Source organism: Cydia strobilella, chromosome 1, assembly GCF_947568885.1.
Source record: "Cydia strobilella chromosome 1, ilCydStro3.1, whole genome shotgun sequence".
NCBI classification, from domain to species: domain Eukaryota; kingdom Metazoa; phylum Arthropoda; class Insecta; order Lepidoptera; family Tortricidae; genus Cydia; species Cydia strobilella.
The window spans coordinates 26,715,374-26,740,056 of record NC_086041.1 but is presented as its reverse complement, the minus strand read 5'-3'; the positions used below and the strand labels follow the sequence as shown (position 1 = coordinate 26,740,056).

Sequence of the window (24,683 nt, the reverse complement as noted above, 5' to 3'; positions counted from 1 at the left end):
GGTCAGAGGAAAATGACAAGCTAACACGATCAATCAATCTTAAGCACGTCACAAAGCCGCCATACAAGCAAAGCCTTAGCATTTAAATAGATTGTAGTTATTAATAAATGCTTCATAATTGTTCAATCTATGTCAATGTTAGAAGCCTTGGAAGTGAACTGAATCGCTCTAAGTATGATTAGCATTATTAAAGCATCTATAGTAGGATACATATGCCCGAAGGCAAGCGAGCCCGCAAGATAATAATTGTAAATAGTACCTAGTATCTACGAGTAAAAAAAAATTATAATTGTATATGTGTAAAAATGTGCAATTATTTGGCGAGGATTCATTGAAAAGTTGAGAATAAATTGTACCAAACAGTTAAGTAATTTTACAGCAAACATTGTTTAAAATGTAAAAAAAAACATGCATAAATGAATTATTATTCATATAACTTGAAATTATTACCGTGTAAATGACTATCGTGGAAATTTGTAGCTATCGCGAAAACGACCATGCATTGCATAGTGATAGTGCGACTCGCTCGCCTCACTAAATCGCCTCTAGCACGGGCCGCGCGGCCTGGATACGGCGAAAGACGCGCACGTGAGAGCACCGTGCTATTCCCATTACATTTGCTTTGCTCCATACTGTCCTAAGATAGTCCTTATCGTAATAGAAAGCGCCAGAACATTTTCTTCTCCAGTCAGTGGAACGGGAACACCAATAACGGACATTAATTACTTGATGACGTGTTTTCATAGAAAGTATGCTTTGGTTTTCTCCTGAGATTGTAGTAATTATCTAGGGTAAGTTCAGGGTACCGTAAAATGGGGTGAGTAGGAGCAAAACTCGATAACATTTTATTTTTACATATGCAAACTGAATGGTGTATATAATAAGTATTCCGGACGTTTGTATTTTAGTTTTTATTTTATTTTGGGTCTTTTTTCAGATCTTTGACGATAAACAGGAAAAACCACCTCACCCCGTAGTCCCTCGTAATTAGGGTGAGATGTGAGATGGATTTTCATACAAAGGTGATTTTGGAATATTGTTGGATCGTTTTTTTTTTTATTATGAGTATTACTATAGCTGCATTTTAAATTGGAATACATTATTTTTGTAGCAGTAGCCCTAAAAACCCATCTCACCCCCCTTTCATACCTTCTCTCCCCATTCATAACCTATTTACAATTGGCCATCTCTCCCGGGGTATCCGGGAGTGATGACCACAACATTACAGGAGAAATGGCCATAAATTAACTCTTTACTTTAGTATATGTTTAGTTTTAATTTTAATTTCCCATGTGCCTTTTTTTCTCAAGACCCCGTTTAGGCCAGCAAACAGCGCACTCATAATAATCTTGGGTGAAAAGAGGCTCGTAAATCTCGTTATATTTTTTCCCATACCCGCAGTATTTATCTTTCTCAATTAACTCTACTTTCTTTTTTTTATCGTTATTATGCATAGGGGGACATTGTCACTGCTATCTGATAACCTTCGGTATACCCTATCCGTGATAGATACATCTTCATCACTATCTACCTTCACGGCCATAGGGCCACCCCGACTTGAACTTGCCATCTGTCCTTTCCATCCAGGAGAGAAGACCACGCCTAAAATTAAAACAAGTTGAGACTCGAGCTTCATCCTTATTTAGGTTATAACAAAACTACAACCGTATTCTTTGCACCAAAAGCAAAAAATACCATTAGAATTAGACACTAGCATCACCACCATGTAAAATATATACCATCTAAAAATACTTGCACTAGTCGAAATAATCAACAAGGATTTTACGTACTTTAACACATTTTTTCCCCAAAATTCTGGTCATATTTTTGCTTCCCAGCATGACGTGAAGCGTACTAAACAAAAACTAGCGACATTTAGTCATCATAGGAAGGAAGTAAACAATCATTTGAATCATAGTACCTATAAAATGTTAACTTCTATTTTTTCATTAAAAAAATATCATTTAGGAGCTACAACACCACAGCCTGTTAGATAAAAGTCTAATGTGTAACTTAACTTCCGTTATTTTAATATTCCGTCCATCCTTTAAGAGTAGATGTATACTTGCTCACCTGCTTAATAAATAATTATACATACCTATACACCGTGGGCTAATAAAACCCGTCAGATTTGAACCACGCATTTCCGAGGTCATAAGGAGCAAAAAATTTTATGAGTTTTGGTCAAATTCTGCAAAAAATAAAATATTTGAGAAAATAAAAATAATAATTTGGGGTTTCTTTTATGACACGTTGTTTATTTATATATCATGGCGAAAAAAAGACATTACAACGAATAAGTAAAGTTTTTATTTATTACAGATATCTACAAATTGCAAGTTTCCTTTAAAACTCTAATGTTTGTCAGTAGGTATATGTCTAAACCAAGTCGGGTAGTGGCAGCGTTGCAGCTAAAAAAGGAGAAACATATTTTTACAACAACTCTAAAACAAGACCGATTTCAGAAAACTTTGTACGACACTTTAGTCTCTAAATGCGGTCAAGAATACACCTTTAAAATCTGTCGGGTTGACATTATGTATATCTATAAGCAGAGGCTTATAAAGCCAAAATATCGATTTAAATACTAGTAGGTAGTTTTCGTTGCCTCAAAACTTTGTTTTTGTGTTGAGAGCAAAACACAACTGATTATGGAAGACCAAATTATTAAAAAAAAGAATACTAATTAGGTGTTAAGTAAATTTAAAGGTTTATAGGGATATATTTCTGTAAGGAGACGAATACCGTAGTCATATGTAGAGTGCACCGGCGCGTTGCACTCACCGGCTGTGGCGCAAGGAACTAGCTTTCTGTTGCCAGACTCGAGTCTGCCCGCCAAGGACGCTAAGACACTGATTAGGGCTTCTGAGAGGGGTCGACGAACTTACTGCACGTGACTTAGCTCGGAAATGCGATCTATGCAGAACCACCGTTTAAAGTTAGCGCAACTTAAGATGGATGTGGTTTAGCTGAATGGCAACCTATGCAGTCACAGTACTAAAATATTATTTTGAAATTATACCTAACAGTAAATCTAACATGAAGTTCAAAATTTCCTTGTTTTATAAAATTATTAGGTACAACAGTTTTCACTAATGGCAACCAACGTGTCCAAAAAACCTTTGCCATGTCTTCCTTAGTCTGTTAAAATTCACCAAATTTTGATGGCTCTTGCAGGTAAGCTACATTAAATTGGAATAAAAATTCTGTATACTTATGACGTCGCCTATATACTTCAACGTATTTCCCTGTTGCATAATTTTCCTTAGTGTAGGAAAAAAGAGGTGCAGAACCGTATTTACACAATACGGCAAAGTGAGGCCATCAGACGAATAAACTAACATGACTTGAACCGAATGCGAAGCGGATGAATGAACTACGCAAGCGGTCATGCTTGAATATACTTATTACTTCTATTACGAGTATACAGGCACGTCTAAAAATATCGATACGGACAAAGGCGAAAAATATGTATATGTTACGGGCAACTTGATTAAAATGGTCATTATGAACAATGCCGAGGAGCGTCGGGCAAACTGATAAATTTATTACTTTGGCCGGTCCATATTAATAGTGCCCGACGGCTCGTTGTCCACTTAATAAATCAAGGTTTGAAATAGCTTGAATTTATCACTTGGACCGGGCAGTATGAATACTTCCCTACTTCTAGCCGAGCAATGTGATAAATTCGTCGTGGTGGAAGCAGTTTATTTCTGTGGGGGGTTGCAATTCTAACCTAACCCTAACCCTTTATTTTTATCTTAATCTGAACTAAACCTACACTACAGCTCATCTATTTTATTACATTGCCCAAGGTAGGGTGGTCATTATTCTTACTGACCGGTGATAATTCATGCAGTTTTAATTACATTGCCCTCTTGATGCGGGCATTATGCATAAAGACCAGTCATTATTCATAGTGACCAGTTATCAAGTTGCCCGTAACATATACAATACCTTAATTTATTTATTTTTACCATGGTCCAACTGCACTGTTTCTTTTCCAAAAACATTTGCTTCATAACTTAACTAAGCCCCGCTTCGCGGGGCTCCTATTTCTGAGCGGTTATTTTTATTATATATGGGCAATAAGGTCGTGTATATGTCGCAGGCATTATGTAAGAATCCGCCGTTTGTAAAATGCCGAAGGCAAATTATAAAGTCCGCATTTTGTAAAATACTTTATGACATTAATAGCGCCGTTTGTAATTTGCTGCGGCATTTTGGTCGAATTGGTTCTTTAATTTACCACACGTCGCGCTGCTTATCAAAACTATGGAAAACGCTGGGGTGTCCATCAAATCTGGAGTTCGTCGGACTGTTTCTTTTCAAAAAACATTTCCTTCATAACTTGACTAGACGGAGCCTTCGGAGCTTCGCGGGGCTCCTATTTCTGGGCGGTTTGCCCCTCGGGCATCTGAAGCTACCTAACGAACCAAACCTACCTATCTTGATTTAGTGTGACGTCCGTAAAACATTACACTTTGGGGAAAAAACCGTAAGTAGGTAAGTAGGTTAGGTTCGTTAGGTAGCTTCAGATGCCCGAAGGGCAAACCACTCAGAAACAGGAGCCCCGCGTCTAGTTAAGTAGTGAAGGAAATGTTTTTGGAAAAGAAACAGTGCGGTGGTACCATGGTAAAAATTAATTACCCGTAGACCCACTGGCGAACACTGTTTAGAACGGTGGGACAACGGGTAAAAAAAATACCCGTGGACCCACTGTGAGTCAAAGCAGTGGGACCGCGGTTAAAACGCGAGTGAGGATGGTGGTGTGGTATAAAAGTTAATATAAAGTTTTGCACGTCTTATATTCCCCATAAAGGACATCCTTTGGCATTTCTTGACTGTCCATTCCAACTAAAAATAGAATTGCACGATTATCGGTTCAAATTTAGCCAATTAGGTATTATCGAATTTTGTTTCTTTTTAATCGTTGATATAAATTCTAAAAAGCATATTATAGTTTCCACGTTCAGAGCAGTAAAATGTACTTACAGTGATAGTCTCCGAGTGGCCACGGACGGAGGTATGATGGATACATCAAACACATCACTGGATCGATTGAATTTCCTTTTTGTCACTGATATAATATATCAATATCCGATGTCGGCGGATTGCAGGACTCCCATTTTCTAAATATAGGAATTTCCAGGACCCTACACATCATTAGGTTGTAAGTAGGTAACTATAGAGTTATTGTCAGGTAAAATATAATAATAACATTTATAATATTTAATACATGGTGTAGGTGATAGTAAGGGGCTCCCTTTATTATTGTGTTTTTACCCGACTACGGCAACGCAAAAAAAGTGTTATGATTTTGACATAAGTAACATTTTTTCAACCAGAAACGTCACTTTTGGTATTTACAGATCGTATTTTTAACAAATCCAGATCAAATTAATAACCTGTTATTACAATCAGAATGCGCCCGCAGATCATATCTGCCTCGTTAACATGATGGCGTTCCTTGTCAACTGATGAAATTATTACAGTTAATTATGTAATCAGGAAAATGCGAAGGATAAATACATATTTATATCCAAGTTAAATTCGTTCATCATGTTGTGGTTAAGCAATTAACATAGGCAGTATATAGTATTATAACATTTATAACTGAATATACATAGTAAATAAGAATACTTAGTGCTTTAAAGATTTCATAAGTTATGGTGAATTGAAAAAGTATGTGAAAGCGGGGCTGAATTACTTACTTAATTAATATAAAAAAGTTTTCTGTTCTACAGAAGTAGGCTGCTGATCATTTTGTACTCTATACAAGTATGAAAATGAAGTCCTGAAGGTTAGAAAGCCGGAACAACTAAAAGTTGCTTCAACAAAAGGTACCTATTTTTAGGTTCCATACAGCATAAAAAACAGACTTTTTTTTTCTGCTTTAAATATGCATTATTTTGAAAAATATTATACCACAATTATTGTTTGTCGAACCATTTCCTATCAAATGGCATTTTTTTATAGGTTTTTCGCAAAAAACTTTGAATATCCTCTTTTTAGGGTTCCGTACCCAAATAGTAAAAACGGGACCTATTACTAAGACTCCGCTGTCCGTCTGTCTGTCTGTCTGTCACCAGGCTGTATCTAATGAACCGTGATAGCTAGACAGTTGAAATTTTCACAGATTATAATTATATTTCTGTTGCCGCTATAACAACAAATCCTAAATAGTAAGGAACTCTCGGTGGGCGAGTCCGACTCGTACTTGTCCGGTTTTTTGGTGTTTCAGCCCATAGCTACTAGCCTTATGAAGATTTTATTGAGCATTATGGAGTGAAGTTAGCATATTGTTTTCCTGTTTGCGCTGTCAAGGTATGTTTTATACTACGTCGGTGGTAAACAAGCATACGGCCTGCCTGATAGTAAGCGGTCACCGTAGCCTATGGACGCCTGCAACCTCCAGAGGTGTTACATGCGCGTTGCTGCCCCTAGCACCCCGCACCCTCATTGAGGTCTGGCAACCTTACTCACCGGCAATCACACGTCATTTGCCCAAGAAAAGAAGTTTGCAGGTTACCTGTACTAAACCTTATTTTGGAAAATATCGTAATGAAAACAACACTATTGTAATGCACATAAAACCACGGGTAAATTCGAATACATTGAGTTTATAAATTATAAATACTGTTTGCAAAAATTTCCTCGTTTACGTTCTTTGAATCTGGTTAACCTCTGGTACAATTGTGTTTATGTTAATAGATTGATGTCGGCTATAGGCAAAAATTTATCGCCCTGTTTAGTGGCACGATAACCAAAAACCGGCCAAGTGCGAGTCGGACTCGCGCACGAAGGGTTCCGTACCATTGCGCAAAAAAGGGCAAAAAATCACGTTTGATGTATGGGACGAGACCCACTTAAATATTTATTTTATTCTGTTTTTAGTATTTGTTGTTATAGCGGCAACAGAAATACATCACCTGTGAAAATTTAAACTATCTAGTTATCGCGGTTCATAATGAGATACAGCCTGGTGACAGACGGACAGACAGACAGACAGACAGCGGAGCCTTAGTAATAGGGTCCCGTTTTTACCCTTTGGGTACGGAACCCTAACAATGTTAGGAATAATTTGAAAACATCATAATTTGTTATGTGTAACCATCGAAGGGTGAAAAACTGAAAACCGTGTATCAGCTTAATAAACTAAACAGTGTTCCGAGGATTTAACCGAGGTAATTCGCTAGCTATAGTTCAAGCGTCAAAATATCCTATCCTAAGTATGAACATGTATAAATAGGTATTAAATAATTTCACGGTTTAGACTCACTTGTTTTTAGTCACTCGCGCGACATGTTTCGGAGAGCCTAAGTCTCTTTTCTCAAGCACTAACAGTGCGAGCAGCGTTCACGACGGCCGTGTATCGCGTACTGCGGCTGCGTAGTTATTTAATGTTACTATGTCTCACAACGGTTTAATTTCGATTGTTCATGTATAAATACTAGTATGAAAAGTTGATAGTAACTATATTATTGATCAGAGTAGGTATAATATTGTTTTCACCTACCCGACGGCAGTATGAGTACAACTTGGCCCGGCTGTCACCCCCTTTATTAACACAAAAAATAGTATTTTATAGTTACTTAATACGTTTTAGCGTGGGGTTTAACGTCATGCATTATTTTTGTTTATACTTTTACTCGCAGTAAAACAGCGAAACTTGTGTTTAAATGCCCGACATACACCTATATCTGCAAACCATACCTTAGATGTTGCTTCTGTGATATTTCGTTCTACTTATCACGGTGACACATCAGTCTCAGCGAGTTCACTACTCTCGTCCTTGGCCTCCTTACACACCATAATATTACCTCTGTTTTCCATGGCTTTACATACATAATACTGCGTGCTCCACCTTAAGTATAGGAAAATTGTTTTATTTTTGGATATCCAACGTGATTTGAATGTGTTTGAAGCAGTCAAGTTATGCAACTAGGTAGGTTATCATCATGTTGTATCAGAAACGTGTATTTTTGATGGAGCTTTGTTGTTATTAAAATCCAAAATTAAAATCGGTCACGCTAATCGCGCCTTCAAATATCAAAATTTCTATTGACAGAAGATTTTAATAGTAGGTAAATTTAGACCAAGATAAGTGCAACGATTTTGATAGCACACAGTGTAAGTGTTATTTATACATACGTCATAATTTCATAGAAGTTTGTCGTTTAAAATAACGCTGCTATCAAAATCGTTGCAGACTTATCTTGGTCTAACTCTAATTCTGTGGCTCTAACATGATCGCGCTTTTATTGTCTTTGACAATGCCTGCCACTTTTAACAGTTTCGTAGTCACCTAGAATAGAAATCCTTATAGTTTCACCATGTCCATCTGTCCGTCCGCGGCTTTGCTCCGTGATCGTTAGTGCTAGAAAGCTGCAATTTGGCATGGATACACAAATCATGCATGGCGACAGAACGGTAAAATAAAAAACTACAAAAAATATTTTTTTAGGGTACCTCCCATTGGATAGGTCTTTCAAAACCAATATAGACCGCGTGCCAGGTGCAAATTTAGTCAGTCATCGCCTCCCGGGCGAAAACTCGTATAGCGGTTAACGGCTATGTATGATGAACCCTCGTGAACTTCAGCTGCCGCTCCGTTGGTGGGTTGAGGAATGGCAGCCACCGAAACGCGTAACACGGTCTTTCCACCGCGATACAACCGGCTGACGATTTGTTTTATTAACAATAGCATCTAAACTATCATCTGTCAAAGTATCAAGCGGGAGGCGATAACAAAATTTTTTTATAGACTTTATTTGCTGCTATTCCTCAACCCACCAACGGAGCGGCAGCTGACGTTCACGAGGGTTCATCATACATAGCCGTTAAGGCGGTTCCCTGAGCCAGAAGGTGAAAAATCTCCTTATATGATTATGTTTTTCTAAGAGGCGTTGATATTCGTAGACGTGGAAAAATATATGTAGTTCTTGACTATATTATCTTTAATAACATAGCTTCCGATACACGAATTATGACACTTCGCTCGATACAATTAATTCCCAAAGTAACCTCTAACTCGGACTTTTAATCAAACTTCGGTTATTTATTATGTGTTACTATAAACAAAAAAAGAAGTAAAAACAATCTTAATTCTCTTTCGAATTTCGATAGTAACGTTTTTAAAATAAATAAAAATCGTCAAAATTCGATCAAAATGGACACTTGGCGCGCATGATCTTTCCCGTTCTTTCTTGCGAAATGTGACAGTGACAGCGGCAAACCGATGGAACGGCCTTAGCCACTATAAGAGTTTTCGCCCGGGAGGCGATTGGTCATGGAAATCTGTTCCTGGCCCGCGGTTTAATAGGGGTCCGGGTCTTGAATGATTTAAAAACAACGATGAGTTTCCTTTTGAATAAAATTGCGCATTTTAAGAAGCAATTTTCATATTTTTAGCTTTTGTGCATAAATTGTTACCATGTTTTAAAGTGCGTTTTAGACCTACATATGTTCGTGATATTTTTCTATCGAGCGAAAGTGAAAAAATCTGGATTCGAATCGATGAATTCCCTAGAGAAAATCTACAAGATTGCTAATCTGTATTGTGTTTTAGAAAAGCAGTACGATTTTTAAAAAACTCCGCTACTTCTGCTGCTGACTGTTACCGCGAATGATCACTAATCTGTAATTCAGTCAGTCAGAAGTTTTTCAGGTTTAACAATGACCTACGAGATAATGAATACATAATAGTCCAAAGTTTACTAGCCTATTTTAACAAGATTTGTATAATAGGTAGTGCTATAATAAAGTGTAATCAAAATGTAATCAAACCGTGCACAACACTTGTTTTTTTAGGGTTCCGTACCCAAAGGGTAAAGCTATTACTAAGACTCCTCTGTCCGTCTGTCCGTCTGTTTGTCTGTCCGTCTGTCTGTCACTAGGCTGTGTATCTCATGAACCGTGATAGCTAGACAGTTGAAAATTTCACAGATGATGTATTTCTGTTGCCGCTATAACAATAAATACTAAAAACAGAATAAAATAAATATTTTAGTGGGGCTCCCATACAACAAACGTGATTTTTTTGTCGTTTATTGCGTAATGGTACGGAACCCTTCGTGCGCGAGTCCGACTCGCACTTGGCCGGTTTTTTTTAAGTTACTGACTGTAATTACCCATACTTTGACAAGAAATGAAATTAGAAAATGACTATATTTTCTAATTTCGTTTCTTGTCAAAGTATGGGTAATTACAGTTGTTTTGATTTATTTGCAAATTATACTCAATATTGTACACAATAGGATTTTGAAATACTTAAAAAAGAAAGAAAAAAAAAGAAAGGCAGAATCTATAGGTACAGACAGGGCCTTAAAACATTTTTTGGTCGATGACAACATGATCATTCCGGTTTCTTGCGATAATTGTTGTTGTTTTCATGGTACCTAAATACGTAAGGCATACATGTACAATGCAGATAATAGGATGACTGTCGCGAACTCGCGGTAAAAAGTATCCGCCGAGCCTTGACTCCGGTTTACTTGAGTTCTTGAGGTAAATATGGACAATTTACAGCAATCTGCGAATTATATTTGACATTCATCGTGACCAGTTGCAGAACTCAGTGCTTTTGAAAATAGTGCATGACTACCGAAATAATTGCCTTGACGTCCTTTGTTTGGTTTTATTCACAATGAAATGAATGAGATTTTTAGAATAATATTTAAAAATATTATTAGTGCTGAAAGTGTACAAAGAAAACAGCGGCTGCTTTCTCGTGCCTTTCGATGTTATAAGTACATTATAGCATAACCTTGACGGTTGAGAGCTGATTTTATCGCGTGCTAGCAACGGGACCTTGCAGTGCCTAAAATTTATAATATCGTGCAAATCTCTTGGTTTTCGCCTCACGTGGAGGTTAAATCGACCTAAGAAGAGAAGTGATTTGTTAGATACAAATTACAATCATGTGTTAGTTTTAGGTATTTAAACCAATATTCAGTAGACTCAGCACCAAATAGATATTCACTTCTATGATGCCATGGAGCGCGCCATGCTCGGTATCAAGCTTCAAGATCGAGTAAGGAATGTCGAGATCCGTCGACGCACCAAGGTGCAAGACGTTGGTTTCGCCATTACCAAACTAAAATGGAGTTGGGCGGGACATGTTGCTAGGCAGAGTGATGGCAGGTGGACTAAAATGTTAACGGAATGGTGACCGCTTTTGAATGAAAGAAGCCCCTGGCGTCCATCGGCTCGTTGGGTGGACGACATCCGGAAGCTTGCGGGTCACTTCTGGATGAGATTAGCTCAGGACCGGGACAAGTGGCGTACTGGAAGAGAGGCCTATGCTCAGCAGTGGGCGATAAAGGGCTGATATGATGATGATGATGATAATAGATAGATTAGATAGTGATCACGAAGTGGTCCAGTCAGCCTAAGAACTTTTAGTGCTTTAGTGTTAATTTTATGAATTGAGCTTGTTTACTCAAAGATTCTCAAGAGAATACAATACCATTGGGTGGTAAACCACAAATTATACCTATATGTATCGTAAAACACCTTTGTTACCATAGAAATAAGGTTGTATCTAATGGATGCTGACTGTACCTCGGTCATTACTCGAAATTTCCCGCCACAACGCTTGATAGAATACTACTAATAAATAAACAACATACAAAAAAACATAAGATTCCGAGGGGATTTTTATAAAATATCTAAAACTGCTAAAGGAAATTAATCCATGTGATCAAAATAATAACGTGAACAAAACTCTCGGATAATTACCTGACATATCGAAATGTTGTTAATGTCGTCTCGTTTCTATCACCGCACCTCCCGCCAAAGGAGCAAAGCTCATCCTCACTTCTTAGACACATGGCACACCATGAATAAGCGGGCATCCCGCTCGTTTCTTCCCAGAACGTGCAGAATGTGGAATGAGTTGCCTCCTGAGGTATTTCCTTTGTGCTACGACATGGGATTCTTCAAGAAGCGGGTATTTAGGGTTCTCAAGGGTCGGCAATGCTTAAGTGGCTCCTGTGATGTTGCTTACGTCCATGGGCGACGATGACTGCTTCCCATCAGGCGGCTCGTCTGCTCGTTTGCTGAACATCACATAAAAAAAAAAAAAAAAGTTGTTTTACATATAATGTATATTTGTTACATTGTAAATTTTGTTTGCCAACCCATGATAATTGCTAGTCGATACCAATAAATACACGTAACTATTTATTCTTAAAGCTGTTTTATGACTTTAGCGTATTCGTGTTTATATATTATTAAAAAAGCGATATGATAGACAGATGGACGAGCCGGTTCCTTTTTACCATTTTGGTAACCCTAGAAGAAAAAATAAAAACACTTTATTTAAATGTTAACCTTATTTGCCGGCAGGTTCTAAGCTTATCCTTCGCGGGATCACCGGCGAGTTCCGCTCGGGGCAGCTGACGGCCATCCTCGGACCCTCGGGAGCCGGCAAGAGCACGCTGCTTAACATACTAGCTGGATACAGGTATAGATTAAGCACATTTATTCGAAGTAAAAAAAAGCTATAATCATATCTGATAAATACAGTGTGTAAATCCAATATGGGCTAATATTTAAACGGTGGTTAGCATAGGACCTAAGAAGCACCTATATTGAGATATGTTTTTTTCGGAAATACAATAAAAATATAAAGCATACAAAATATTTCGGCCCGCAATGTAAAGCAACACACAGCTTACTGTCAACGCTTCTTACTATAAAAATCACGTATCTCGTAATGTTATGTCATATATTTAGATGACTACGGTTACAATCACTAGTATTTTTAGTCGCTATTGGCGACATGTTTCGGACTCGTCGGGAGTCCTTTACTCAGGCTCGAGTGCCCGCGGCGGTTATACTCGTAGTTTAATTTCGATTATGTCATGTTATGTCTCGTAATGTTTGCAGTACATTGTTGCTCGGTAAATTAAAAAAAAAAATTACGGGGTCATAATTAAGTGTAACTTAAAAAAAAAAACTTAATTCATGATTACACGGATAAATTTTATAACGAAACTAGATTGTAAGTCCAACACGGGCAATAAAATAAACATTTATTGCCCGTATTGAATTTACACACCGTATAATATACCTACAGCGTGTGTTTTTGATACGACCATGTGGTCGGATCAAAAACCTATTTTCTACCCATAGAATATGTATTGTATGGGTAGTTAGTATAGGCCCAATTTAATTAACTTCCATTGGTTTTACTAAGAAAAAATACATTTATGTTTACTTATAAAATAATTCAGCACGCAATGTATCATTACTTTGTTTATCTGTTATAGTACAGCGACCAGATGGCCTAAAACATCATTCGATGTGACTGGACAGTATACTACCGACAAGTGGTATAGCAAAAGCTTTGTACTGCCGGTTTTGTGACGTCACAGTTATCCTCCCCACACTCTTAGAAAGTGACAAGTTGTTATTTCGTACTCAGTAGTCTACCGAACACGACGATACCACTTGTCGGTAGTATACTGTCCAGTCACATCGAATGGTGTTTTAGGCCATCTGGCCGCTGAACTATTAGTTAAGGCTAAATTAAAATTTCTTTTGAAATTATTATTTACAACGACGGGACTTAATCGCGTAAAATAAGTTTTAAATTTACCTCCGACGTTTCGAGGACGGCGTTGTCCCCGTGGTCTCGGAGAAGACTGGCTAAAGTTGACATCAACATCTAGGCGCGCGAGTTTTTCGAACTACCCGCACTTGGTCTTGTTTATTAACTTGAACGTTTTGCGCACTAGGGATGTTACCGGGCCGACACACAACACTCACAATATTCGATTTTTCAACTTTCGATATTTGGTTTCGCTTACACTTACTAATGACTGGGTTCCATGTGGATGAGATCTTAAAACCTTCGTCTCGATTGAAATTTCTATGTTTCTTGATTTCAATGGCTTCACAGATTTTTCTACTTTTCTATTTTTTGATGCAACTAAGCCCTCTCTCTCTCTCTCTTCCAAGCTATATATCCCACATGGTGATGGGGTCAGCTTTCCGTATCTTTCGCTTCCACTTCGTCATCGTTTTCAGATACTTTTCACTCAATCATATCTTTTTAGCATCCTACTCCATAACTCCTTCCATCTTGTTTTCGGTTTACCTCTGCCTCTATTACCGGGGATGGAAAATAGTAGATAGTGCTAAATTTCCAACGTAGTCTGGTGGTCGTCTCCTTACGTGGCCATACCATCGCAGCCTACTCTCCTGCATTTTGTCGGCGATGTCACGCACGGCCAGGCTGCCTCGCACGTACTCGTTGCGGATTTTGTCGAGCCTGGTAACGCCGCACATCTACCTCAGCATCTTCATTTCGGCAACTTGTATAACGCAACTAAGCTTTATTTAGCAAATTACAAAATGACGTCATGTTACGATGCCTACGTCTAATATACGTGCTTGTCGTACTTGATCAGGAAGTTATACCTGAAGTGTGTGACAAGGAAATTATTTGCGTCATGTTTTGTTTATGCTAATTTGTAGATATAAAAAAACAATACCTAACATCATCTTAGTTTTCAGTAAATCATACCTACTTATGGTAAAAAATATACATGATGATATTGATGATGATTAGGGTGGTTCAAAAAACTTTTTTTTATTTTCCGACGGGTATCTAACTCTCTTATGTTGTTACACTTATTATGCCCAAGTTTTGTAACTTTATAACCACATTGAAATTTTTTGTTGTATGAAATCCAAAAATAAAAAGAAATCACATATTTTTTAGTGTTATTTAAGTAAGTATCTGTTTTCACACTATTTGAATAGGCCTATTAATATTAATACACCATAATCAACCAAACATTAACTTATATAGCAATATGTCTATATTATGTAGTAATATAATACATTTTATTGGAACAAATTAAATAAAAATATTATAGTAACAAAACTTATAAACTAAACGTAACTAAAATATACTACCTATCCTAAACCTTAACTAAAATAAAAACTCACCCCTCGGCAAGGTGCCGTAGATGCTGGCAGCATTACCCCGCTGAATTGCAATACTAATGCGCTGTGCGAGGAAGCTGCCAGCCCTACGATCCCCAGTCACTTCCACCAGCCTCTTTGATAAGGCTCCGAAAAATCTCAGGCACCGGGACCCCACGGGCCGAGTGTTTCCACACCAAAAGGGGTAAAAAGATATTCTTGGCCGACACAGCTGTACTTGGCCCTTTTTCTCCGCTCAGCCGCATCCGCAGCCGCACCTGGTGAGACGGAAGTGCCATGAAGATGGGACGGGGCTAGTGTATCCACGCAAGTAGCGTCCCACACCAACACCCGCCCCATCTCCCACGGAATCAATGACATTCCGTCCGGCCTCTTACCATCGTCCCTGAGGACGCCGGAAGGCTCCAGCAAAGCCGTTGAATATGTGGTTTATAACTTTACTTTAGAATTCAGATACTTAAATAAAAATCTAAAAAAATATATTTTATTTTTTGGATTTCATACAACGTTAATAAATTTCAAAGTGGTTGAGCACCCCCTTGTAGTTTAAATAAGGTTACAAAACTATTATTATTAACGCGTATGGCGTATTTTATCAACATAATAAGTGTAATAAAATAAAGGGGCCGCTTCTTCTAGCTAGAGTTTAAAGTTTTCCCATACAAACGTGAACCACCCTAATGATGATACATAAAGACCGGCTGTTTTGTCTGCATCTATCTTTACTTGTGTCTTGTCTTTTTTTGTAACTGTGACTTTTTTTGAGGTGTGAAATAAAGAGTAAGTATCTATCTCTAAACCTGGTTTTTAACATGAATACTTACGCCTTTTTTTTCATAAAATTTTACTTCGTATTGACTACATAGTTTCCCTTTTTGGTTTTTGAGAATAAAAATTTGTATTTCTTAATGAATTTGACAGAGTAATAGGCGCTAGCGGGCAGATATGCACGAACGGCGAGCCCCGAAACTTGCGGCAGTTCCGCAAACTGTCTCGATACATCATGCAAGAGGACCTGCTGCAGCCCCTCATCACCGTGAAGGAGGCCATGGCCATCGCGGCGGACCTCAAGCTGGGGTCTGAAGTCAGCAGGAAAAAGAAAGGGGTTATTGTAAGTATACGTCATGTAGACTCTATCTAAACGTAGTCGTTGATAATCTGTGTACAACTGTAATCTGTGTTGTTTAGGTAGAAGAAATCGTGCAGTTGCTGCGGCTAAGTAAGGCGCGCGACACGGTGACCGAACGGCTGTCGGGCGGGGAGCGCAAGCGGCTCGCCGTAGCGCTGGAGCTGCTCAACAACCCGCCCGTCGTGTTCCTCGATGAACCTACCACGTACTGCACTGTTTTCTTGTTTTATGTACTACGAGCTCATCAATCTTGCATGTTTAAAAATTATAATTATGAGCATTTCTTGTGTTGATAAACTTGCCTATGATTAAGTACTTAGCACCAGGACCTTTTGTACAAGTAATTGGACGTATCTTGTAGATAGGCGAATTTAAGGCTTGTCCCGTAAAGTTTTTTTACATGAACACATTAAGATACAAAACTTTCAGATGAGCTTATTTTTAGGGTTCCGTACCTCAAAAGGAAAAAAACGGAACCCTTATAGGATCACTCGTGCGTCTGTCTGTCTGTCTGTCTGTCCGTCTGTCATAGCCTATTTTCTCCGAAACTACTCGACCAATTAAGTTGAAATTTGGTACACATATGTAAGTTTGTGACCCAAAGATGGACATGTAACGTAAACAAATTAATTTTACCCACGGGGGCCACTTTTGAAAATTAAAGTTTGTCAAACTATATCGTGTTACATATCAAATGTGAGAATCTCAAATATATTTTTTTATAATTGTTAGATAAATAGTTTATAAGTTATTCAAGAAAACATGCAAAAAATGACCATTCCCCCCTTTATCTCCGAAACAAAAATATACAAAATAGATCTTTACCTATAGATCACCGGAAAACCTATTAGAAACGTGCAGTCAAGCGTGAGTCGGACTTAATTACTTAGTTTTTGATCCGACCCCTACGGATTTTTTAAAGACATTTCAAATAAAAATTACATTGTTTAAATTGTGTTATGTACGGAACCCTTGGAACGCGAGTCCGACTCGCACTTGGCCGGTTTTTATCTTTACCTAACACCTAACTATATTATACATATATTATTTACACGAATTATTTATATAGCCCTTGACTAGTGATTCATACCAAAATAAACCATTTTAATGCACACATCCACACACATATTACACATACGCACCCTAATGCAAAAATGAAGAAAATGTTTCTTGCGACACTCGATCGATTTGCCACTAATATTTTGTATTCGCAGGAAAATTAGAATAAACATATCACAAAGTCATAACAAGCAAATAGTATAAAAGTATTCAACCCGTACCCATATAATTTTGCCACACTTTTACAAAGGGGTTTGTGTCTAGCATTATTAAAAGCGAAATTTAGTGACACTCTTGAATTTACAGAACAATTAACTAGGCAAATAAAAATAATCCGAACAGTGCAAATATATCTGAACATAGTGCTCGCAAAAATTTATATAGATCTTGCAGGAAAAATATCGCTCCCGCTCACATTACAAAATAAAATAATTGATAAATGTTGTAAATAAAGTCTTAAGAGTATACGATATGATATATTAAAATATTAAAGTAAATAAACCAGAAATACCTACCAGTCAGCATCAGTCCTTGTAAAAAGACAACGGGACAATCCTTATTATCGTGCGAGCATAGTGTATCGTGCCATTAAATATCTGTTGGTTTGCAATTTTTAACCCAAGTTGTTAAACGTCTTCATAATAGTAGTAACAACCATTGAATAACCAGTTTTAATTTGGAATTTATTGCGCGACATTTATGGCGAACAATCGAATGAATTTTCCAACGGCTGTTATGGTTGTTATGTGTGTTGCGTGGTTGGGCACTTAACAATATTAGACAAATGATTAATCTCCGCTATATTGCTGCGTATAAAAGAAAATTCACATTTCAGTGGGCTAGATGACGTGGCTTCCTCAACGTGCGTGTCGCTGCTGAAGCGAGTGGCGCGCGGCGGGCGCACCGTGGTGTGCTCACTGCACACGCCCTCCGCGCGGCTGTTCGCAGAGTTCGACCACGTGTACGTGGTGGCGGGCGGCCGCTGCGCATACCAGGGCACCTCGGCTGGCGTCGTGCCCTTCCTCAACGAACTCAACCTAATATGCCCGACGACCTATAACCCAGCTGACTTTGGTACGTCGAAGACGATGAAGTAGCTCCCTAGAGTCCGACCACCTCATGCCAAGTTCTACATCAAGTATGGCATTATTGCATTTGTAACTGCTGGTCGGAGTCTACTTGTTTCTTTTAGATATAACTCAACTGAATCATACAGACGGGGTCTTAAAAAGAAAAGTTGACTTCAAGTGGGGTTTAATTATGGCTTGGTAATATTGATTATACCTAATTATAGTGTTTGCTTGACGATGCAAAAATAACGTTTTGGATCCTACGTAAATCAACTAGGTACCTAATTAATTTAATCAGCCGTTACTTTGCAGTATAAATATACATACCTACATGTATTTACATAAAGCATTCTTTTGCTTTTCCATTAAGGGTCTTCATACAAACCATAAGGGGGTTCTCCATACAAACGTAGTTACGCTCTCATTTTAGTAACGAGTAGCTACTTTGCTCTGAAACATTGTACTTGCAATAGTTAACCTTATTCTAACCTTGTAGTTGGGGTAGGTATTCATACTTAACTTCGTTTCTAGTGATAGAAGTGTCAAGCGGCGAATACGGGACGCACGTGGACCGCATGGTGGCTGCGGTGGAGAACGGGCGCAGCCAGAGCTGGCGCGACTACGCCGTCGCGGCCTCGGACCGTGACGACATCGAGCAGCTCAACGCCGGTGGCGTCGAGGAGCACAACTACACGTACGGCAGCACCTCAACACAGCAGTTCTGTATACTACTGAGGCGGATGCTGCTGCAGACATTCAGAAATCGGGTAAGTACCGGTGTTTCAAACATATCTAAACTAAATTAGACTAAAATACTGTAACTTTATAAAATTGTTTAACACGTAACTGTAATAGATATAAAACTAACTAAATTAGACTAAGTATCATAGGAATTTAATTGAAACTCCTAGAAACAAATTTAATAGCAATAATGTAAAAACTAATAATAGATACACATATAGTTATCTTTATAGTTGTAATACCAAAAATTGCATTTATCTTAATCCAAGTATATAAACCTGAATCTCATTTTTGTCCTCAATTGTAAAAATATCATTCTAGTTAACTCGCATGACATAAAAATGTACATCTGGTCTCCCGCGATACAGGCCTAGCCTAGTGCGGGGACTCCTGGAACCTCCGAATGTCAAGTCAGTTATGCACCAACTCTTTTCAGTAACTAGTGATATGTACTTACTATGTACTACAATTGTATTCGTTCTGTGCAATAAAAACATTTTTTATCTTTTATCTTTATCTTATATCGCAAGCCGGCGCTAATTCACGCCGAGGAACATATGTAGCTACAATTACGGCTCCAACTCGCGACATCAGTTCCCGCTCGATACTACTGAAGTGTAGGTACTTATGCACTTCCAGCCCCAAATTCTTCAGGCGCTTAGTTATAATTGAATTATCCACTTAACTAGCTCTCTCTAGGTAGATTTTGGCGAATCGAGAGTTCTCAATTCGGGCAAACTACTAATTTGATAAAATTGGGATGCCGTTGAATTTTCATAACCAATCAAATGAACAGTTTTCTACCTCGCCCATCAGTCCTACAGTAATGTATTCATACAGTATTATGGTCCTTACACGTAACAAGGCTGATTGGCGAGATAGACAACTGTGAATAAAATTTCACGTTTTCTCCATAGTAAATATATGGAAAAAGTTTTTTTTTTATTTCTGGCTTTTTAGTACATTACCTTAAGATGACCCCTAGGAAACTATTGAACTGGAGAGGAATGGAATCGATTTGCATAAAAAAATAGAATGTGAAAAATAAAAGTTTGTTTTCATACAAATTGTATGGGAAAAGTTTTTCTCGATTTGTGGCTTTTATAGCCGTTTTATTTTGGTCCCATACAAGCTTTTGATCCTGGATAGGAATGGGATCGATTGGCATCAAAAAAAAGATTGTCAAAAATTACCTTTTTTCTCGCATCCTGTATGTTTTTTCCAGAATCTGTAAACGCCAATCTTCATTCATTTGAAATCGAGGGAAGGTCTTCTAAGTACCCTTTTTCGTGTAGCAGCACGGGATCTGGTAGTTGCCCTCACTGACCCATTTAAAAATTCCACCCTGTATATAATTTTAACAATATTAATTTGTTACCACACCAGCTCGTAAAGGCTCTCTTTATTCTTGAAAACTGTTGAGAAAGTGGCATTTGATCAATAAGTGGCAAAGAATTTTGAGTTGTTGGCTGTTGTTGTTGGTTGAATTTTAGAATTTTTCGCTTGCTCGGGTATTATATACATTATATTATATCAATATTAGCACGAGGATTAAGGTTACTAGTTTTAATTCTATTAACATCAGACACTGACACTGTTATGTTATTAGATATAAAAGTAAATATTAAACAAAGAATTCCAGTTCGCGCCATGTTCAAATAAGACGCGAATAATATCTTTGTCTTGCACACTAAAGCTTGTTTAGCTCAACCACAATGAGGAAAAAATCGAGGTAATTGTTTTTCCTATTATCTAGGTAAATGTTCTTGACAATGTCCTGTCGAGTCTAATTATCTCTTAGTGTGAGCTAAAAATGCCTAGACAAAAGTCGGAAAATGACAACCGACGCGTATAGGAACTTTAGGTATTACACACTGTAACTACTGTAAGCCTCAACTTGAATTAATATTAATTAACTCGCCTTTACTACTCGTGTAGTACTGTACTCTCGAGATTATTCACTGCCATTATTCACCTACCTAATATTAAAATATAACTGTGAATAAGTATATTTTTCTAAGTTTGTTTACTTTCACCTCTTTTGCACTTGCTAAGATCTAGATCTAGACAAAGACAGGAATTGCAGATACCCAAATTTTGAAAAATGGAGTTCCATGAGCCCGTCGTGGACAGACGTATTGATTTAAAAATTTGAGCCATAAAGACGTTTTATAATATAAGTAATGAGTAGATAAATTAACTTGAAGCTTGAACCTTAAATGAACCAATAATTAAAGTCTGAGGCTGTATTGACAACGCTTCTCAAGCTGACCGACATCAAAACGTCCCGCGTCCGCGACATGTGTTTTACGAAATTACGAACGTGAACCTAAATGTGTCTAGCCAAAGGTTAACAGGCTAAGTACACATAGGACAGGACAGGGTCCAAAGTAAACACACGTTGGCTACATGGTATCGATATGCAATGTTTACTGAAGTGCATTGGTTAATACAAATAAGTAATAACTTATACAAACATTTGTCAACGCAAACATAGTAAAAAATAATTCAACACTTAAAAAGTGGTACTATTTCATAGTCAAGTGGATAATAATGTTGAGCTACACTTTCGGCACTATTTTCCACATGTCACACGTCACGTACTTATTTACTGCAAATTATCTACGATAGGTATGTATGAATAACATACGGCGCGGCGATATGTCAAGAAATACTTTCGGATCAGGGGCGGATTTTGATATTTATTCACGTACCTAAATAGCTACAAAACGCGACGTTCGTATATATATATATATATATATATTTTTTTTTTTGTAAATACATACCTAATATGCCAAAAATATTGGGGATCCGTTTAATGGCATATTCGGGATCGTGTTCTGATTGGGAAAAAGTAAAAGAAAAATTTTATTGACGCGAAAAATTGTTGGCCGATTTGGACGACCTGCCCCATAGATTTTCTTCTACTTTTTCCTAATCAGAACACGATACTGAATATTCCCTTAAACGAGTGCCTACTATTTTTGTTAAATCTTTTATACATTTTATAGTTTCGTCGTCGTCTGATCTGATGGAGGAATTCGGCAAGTTGTCCCGGAAGTTTTCTCTTTCCCCCAGATGTTCTCGCAATTGTTATTTATTGTACGAAAGCATGGAAGTTGATACTATTTCTCTGCGTTCCTCAGGGCTACCTGCAGCTCCGCGTGGGCCTGCACCTGTTCCTGGGCTTCATCATCGGTTCGCTGTTCAGTAGGATGGGCTACGACGCCTCCAAGACCATATTCAACTTCGGTTTCTGCTACGCCTGCATTATCGCCATGTTCTACATTCCTATGATGCCCGTGCTTTTAGCTTGTAAGTTTTGAAACTTTGGAAAGGTTTTAGTTTAGCTGTTTGAAGTCCCTATTAAATTTATTTATTTTAGTATAAATATGCTTTAAAGCATGTTATTTCCGTTTTAGTCCTGCAGCCCTCGTTTTATCTGGTTTTAATAAGATAACACGTAGGTACCTTATAAAGATTGACATTTAGGATGCGTACCACCAGAACGACACCGTAAACCGCATAAAGGTGCGTGTGTACACTACTGAGCGTTACTTCCGTCGGAATAAAAATCTGAGTTACCCTCTAGTCGCGCCTAAAGAAGTTTTACTTCAACTAAATGTACTACAACGAAATGTTTTTAGTCCCAACAGAAGTCCAATTGATGAAACGGGAGTACTTCAACCGCTGGTACGGGCTGAAGCCGTACTACGCGGCACTGGTGGTGTCGCGCACGCCGGCCACCGTGGCCTTCAGCCTGCTCTACCTCTGTATCACGTACCCGCTCACCTCGCAGCCCATGGAACTCGACCGGATCCTCATGTTCACGTCTATTTGTGTCGTGGTGGCGCTCATCTCCGAGTCTATGGGGACGGTCATATCGTCAACGTTAAATGTAGTTGTAAGTACAATTTTCTTACGACTTCAATTTTTCAAATTCAAATCATTCTTTGATCTGTGTATAAATAAATATATGTTATAAATTTATATATTTTTTTATAATGACAGTGCCAAGTTGGGACGAACGAACAATAATTGTTTGAGTCAAGGGAAGTCAAAGCGCTTTGACTCCCATTTTACTAATTATGGGGCGATAGGCAATTGCACGAAAGATCTGAAAATTTTAATATTTTTTTAGTATTGCAAATTTTCCAAAAACCTAGTTTTTCATTGTGCCAATAACATACTAGAAAATCATGGAAAATGGAAAATGTTTAAAAGTGGAAAAACGTTTTCTCTTTTTGTATGGACGAGTACGAGCTATACTTCCCTCTTAAGTCAAGTGTACCAATCTATGAGGACCTCTAAGCAGATACCTTCCTAGACTACCTAGAGGCGTAGTAAATAATTCATAATTTAACTATTTGATCTGAATTTGTTATGGACTATACATCTGTCAGTCAAAAGAGACTTTTCTGGCTAAAGTAATTTTAATACTATATTTGGTGCATTTGATTTTATTATAGAACTCGGTGTTCCTGGGCCCAGCATTGAGCGTGCCTCTGATGTTGCTGGCGGTGTACGGCATCGGATACGGCGACACGCCGGCGCCGCTGTTCTGGCGGCTGGCGCGCGCGTGTTCCTTCATGCGCTACGGGATAGAGGGGCTGGTGGTAGCCATCTACGGCCCGCCGCGGGATGACCTCATTTGCCCCAACCACGTAGACTACTGCGAGTACAAGAATGCCAAGTGAGTGTCTTGCTTTTATGTTTGTAAGCCTTGCCATCTGTTGGTTGGTGCGAATAAAAATGTCGCATGAGGTGCTATTTCCTCTCCTCTCCTCTCGTGTTCTACTCCTAGGACCTATGTAGAGATATGTAGATCAAAACAGAGAAGTAATTTATCTATGTTACCAATAGACATTGTTGCCGTGTAGTTGAATTTCATAGGTTGATCTTTTATGAGCCATTAGATTAGGGCTGATGAAAACTATTAGTTAAAAGTTATAGAGATATTCGGGAGAAAAATAAAATAGCAACTCAGTATTTAGTATATTCATTACATCATGTTATTTTTCTACAAGGTGTTAACTACATATCTCAATCCTGTTGTTGTTGTCTTGTTGCTGATGTTAACTCAATCCTTGTAATAATAAATCTCACGTAGAAAGTATGGTGTCAGTATCAATGAGTTAGAAAGCAGTATAAGTTTACAAGACTGTTATTTATGACTAAATTTATGTTCTAGGTACTTCGTTAAGCTGATGGGCATGTCAGGGGTCTCTTTCTGGACGGACTTAGGCGTGCTGTTGCTGATGCTATGCGCCATGAACATGGCCGGCTACTACCTGCTGCGGCAGCGGTTGTCGCCCAACTACGCCTTCCGGGCCATCAAGATCATTGGAAGGTTTATTAAGACGAAGATGAGCATTTCACCCTCTTAAGTAATAGTAGAGAAAAAAAGAAAACGCAGCGTGGGTTGTTCTGCCAGAAGGTTGGAGTAATAGTTAAGCAAGAGAAGTGCGTGCAAAACGGCGGAAAAAGGAAACAATTGGTGTCTGATTATTGGGTATTCCCTCAACAGTGGACGTCTTTAGGTACATATTTATGTTTTCTGATAATGATGAGTATATAGTGGGAAGAACTTGACTTGCCGATTGTTACCTGCAGCTTTAAGCGTAATTTTAATGGACTAGAAATACGAATCTACGTATTATCTTCACAGAATACGTAACTTTAAGATTGGGTGAGACTGAATGAACTGAAAAAATCGATATATA

At 38.1% G+C, this 24,683-nt stretch overlaps 1 protein-coding gene across 1 annotated transcript in view; it reads left to right on the top strand.

Annotated features, from left to right (window-relative positions):
• LOC134742482 (ATP-binding cassette sub-family G member 1-like) overlaps positions 1-24,376 on the top strand; it is a 32,621-nt gene extending 8,245 nt beyond the window's left edge. Inside the window, exons 2-10 of the mRNA XM_063675688.1 lie at positions 12,352-12,469; positions 15,883-16,072; positions 16,150-16,295; positions 17,985-18,223; positions 18,751-18,986; positions 22,107-22,275; positions 22,608-22,864; positions 23,430-23,653; positions 24,152-24,376. Of these exons, the coding sequence (XP_063531758.1) occupies positions 12,352-12,469; positions 15,883-16,072; positions 16,150-16,295; positions 17,985-18,223; positions 18,751-18,986; positions 22,107-22,275; positions 22,608-22,864; positions 23,430-23,653; positions 24,152-24,347 (1,775 nt within the window). The 3' untranslated portion in view covers positions 24,348-24,376. The remainder of the gene's footprint in view (positions 1-12,351; positions 12,470-15,882; positions 16,073-16,149; positions 16,296-17,984; positions 18,224-18,750; positions 18,987-22,106; positions 22,276-22,607; positions 22,865-23,429; positions 23,654-24,151) is intronic.
• Positions 24,377-24,683: the final 307 nt, after the last annotated feature.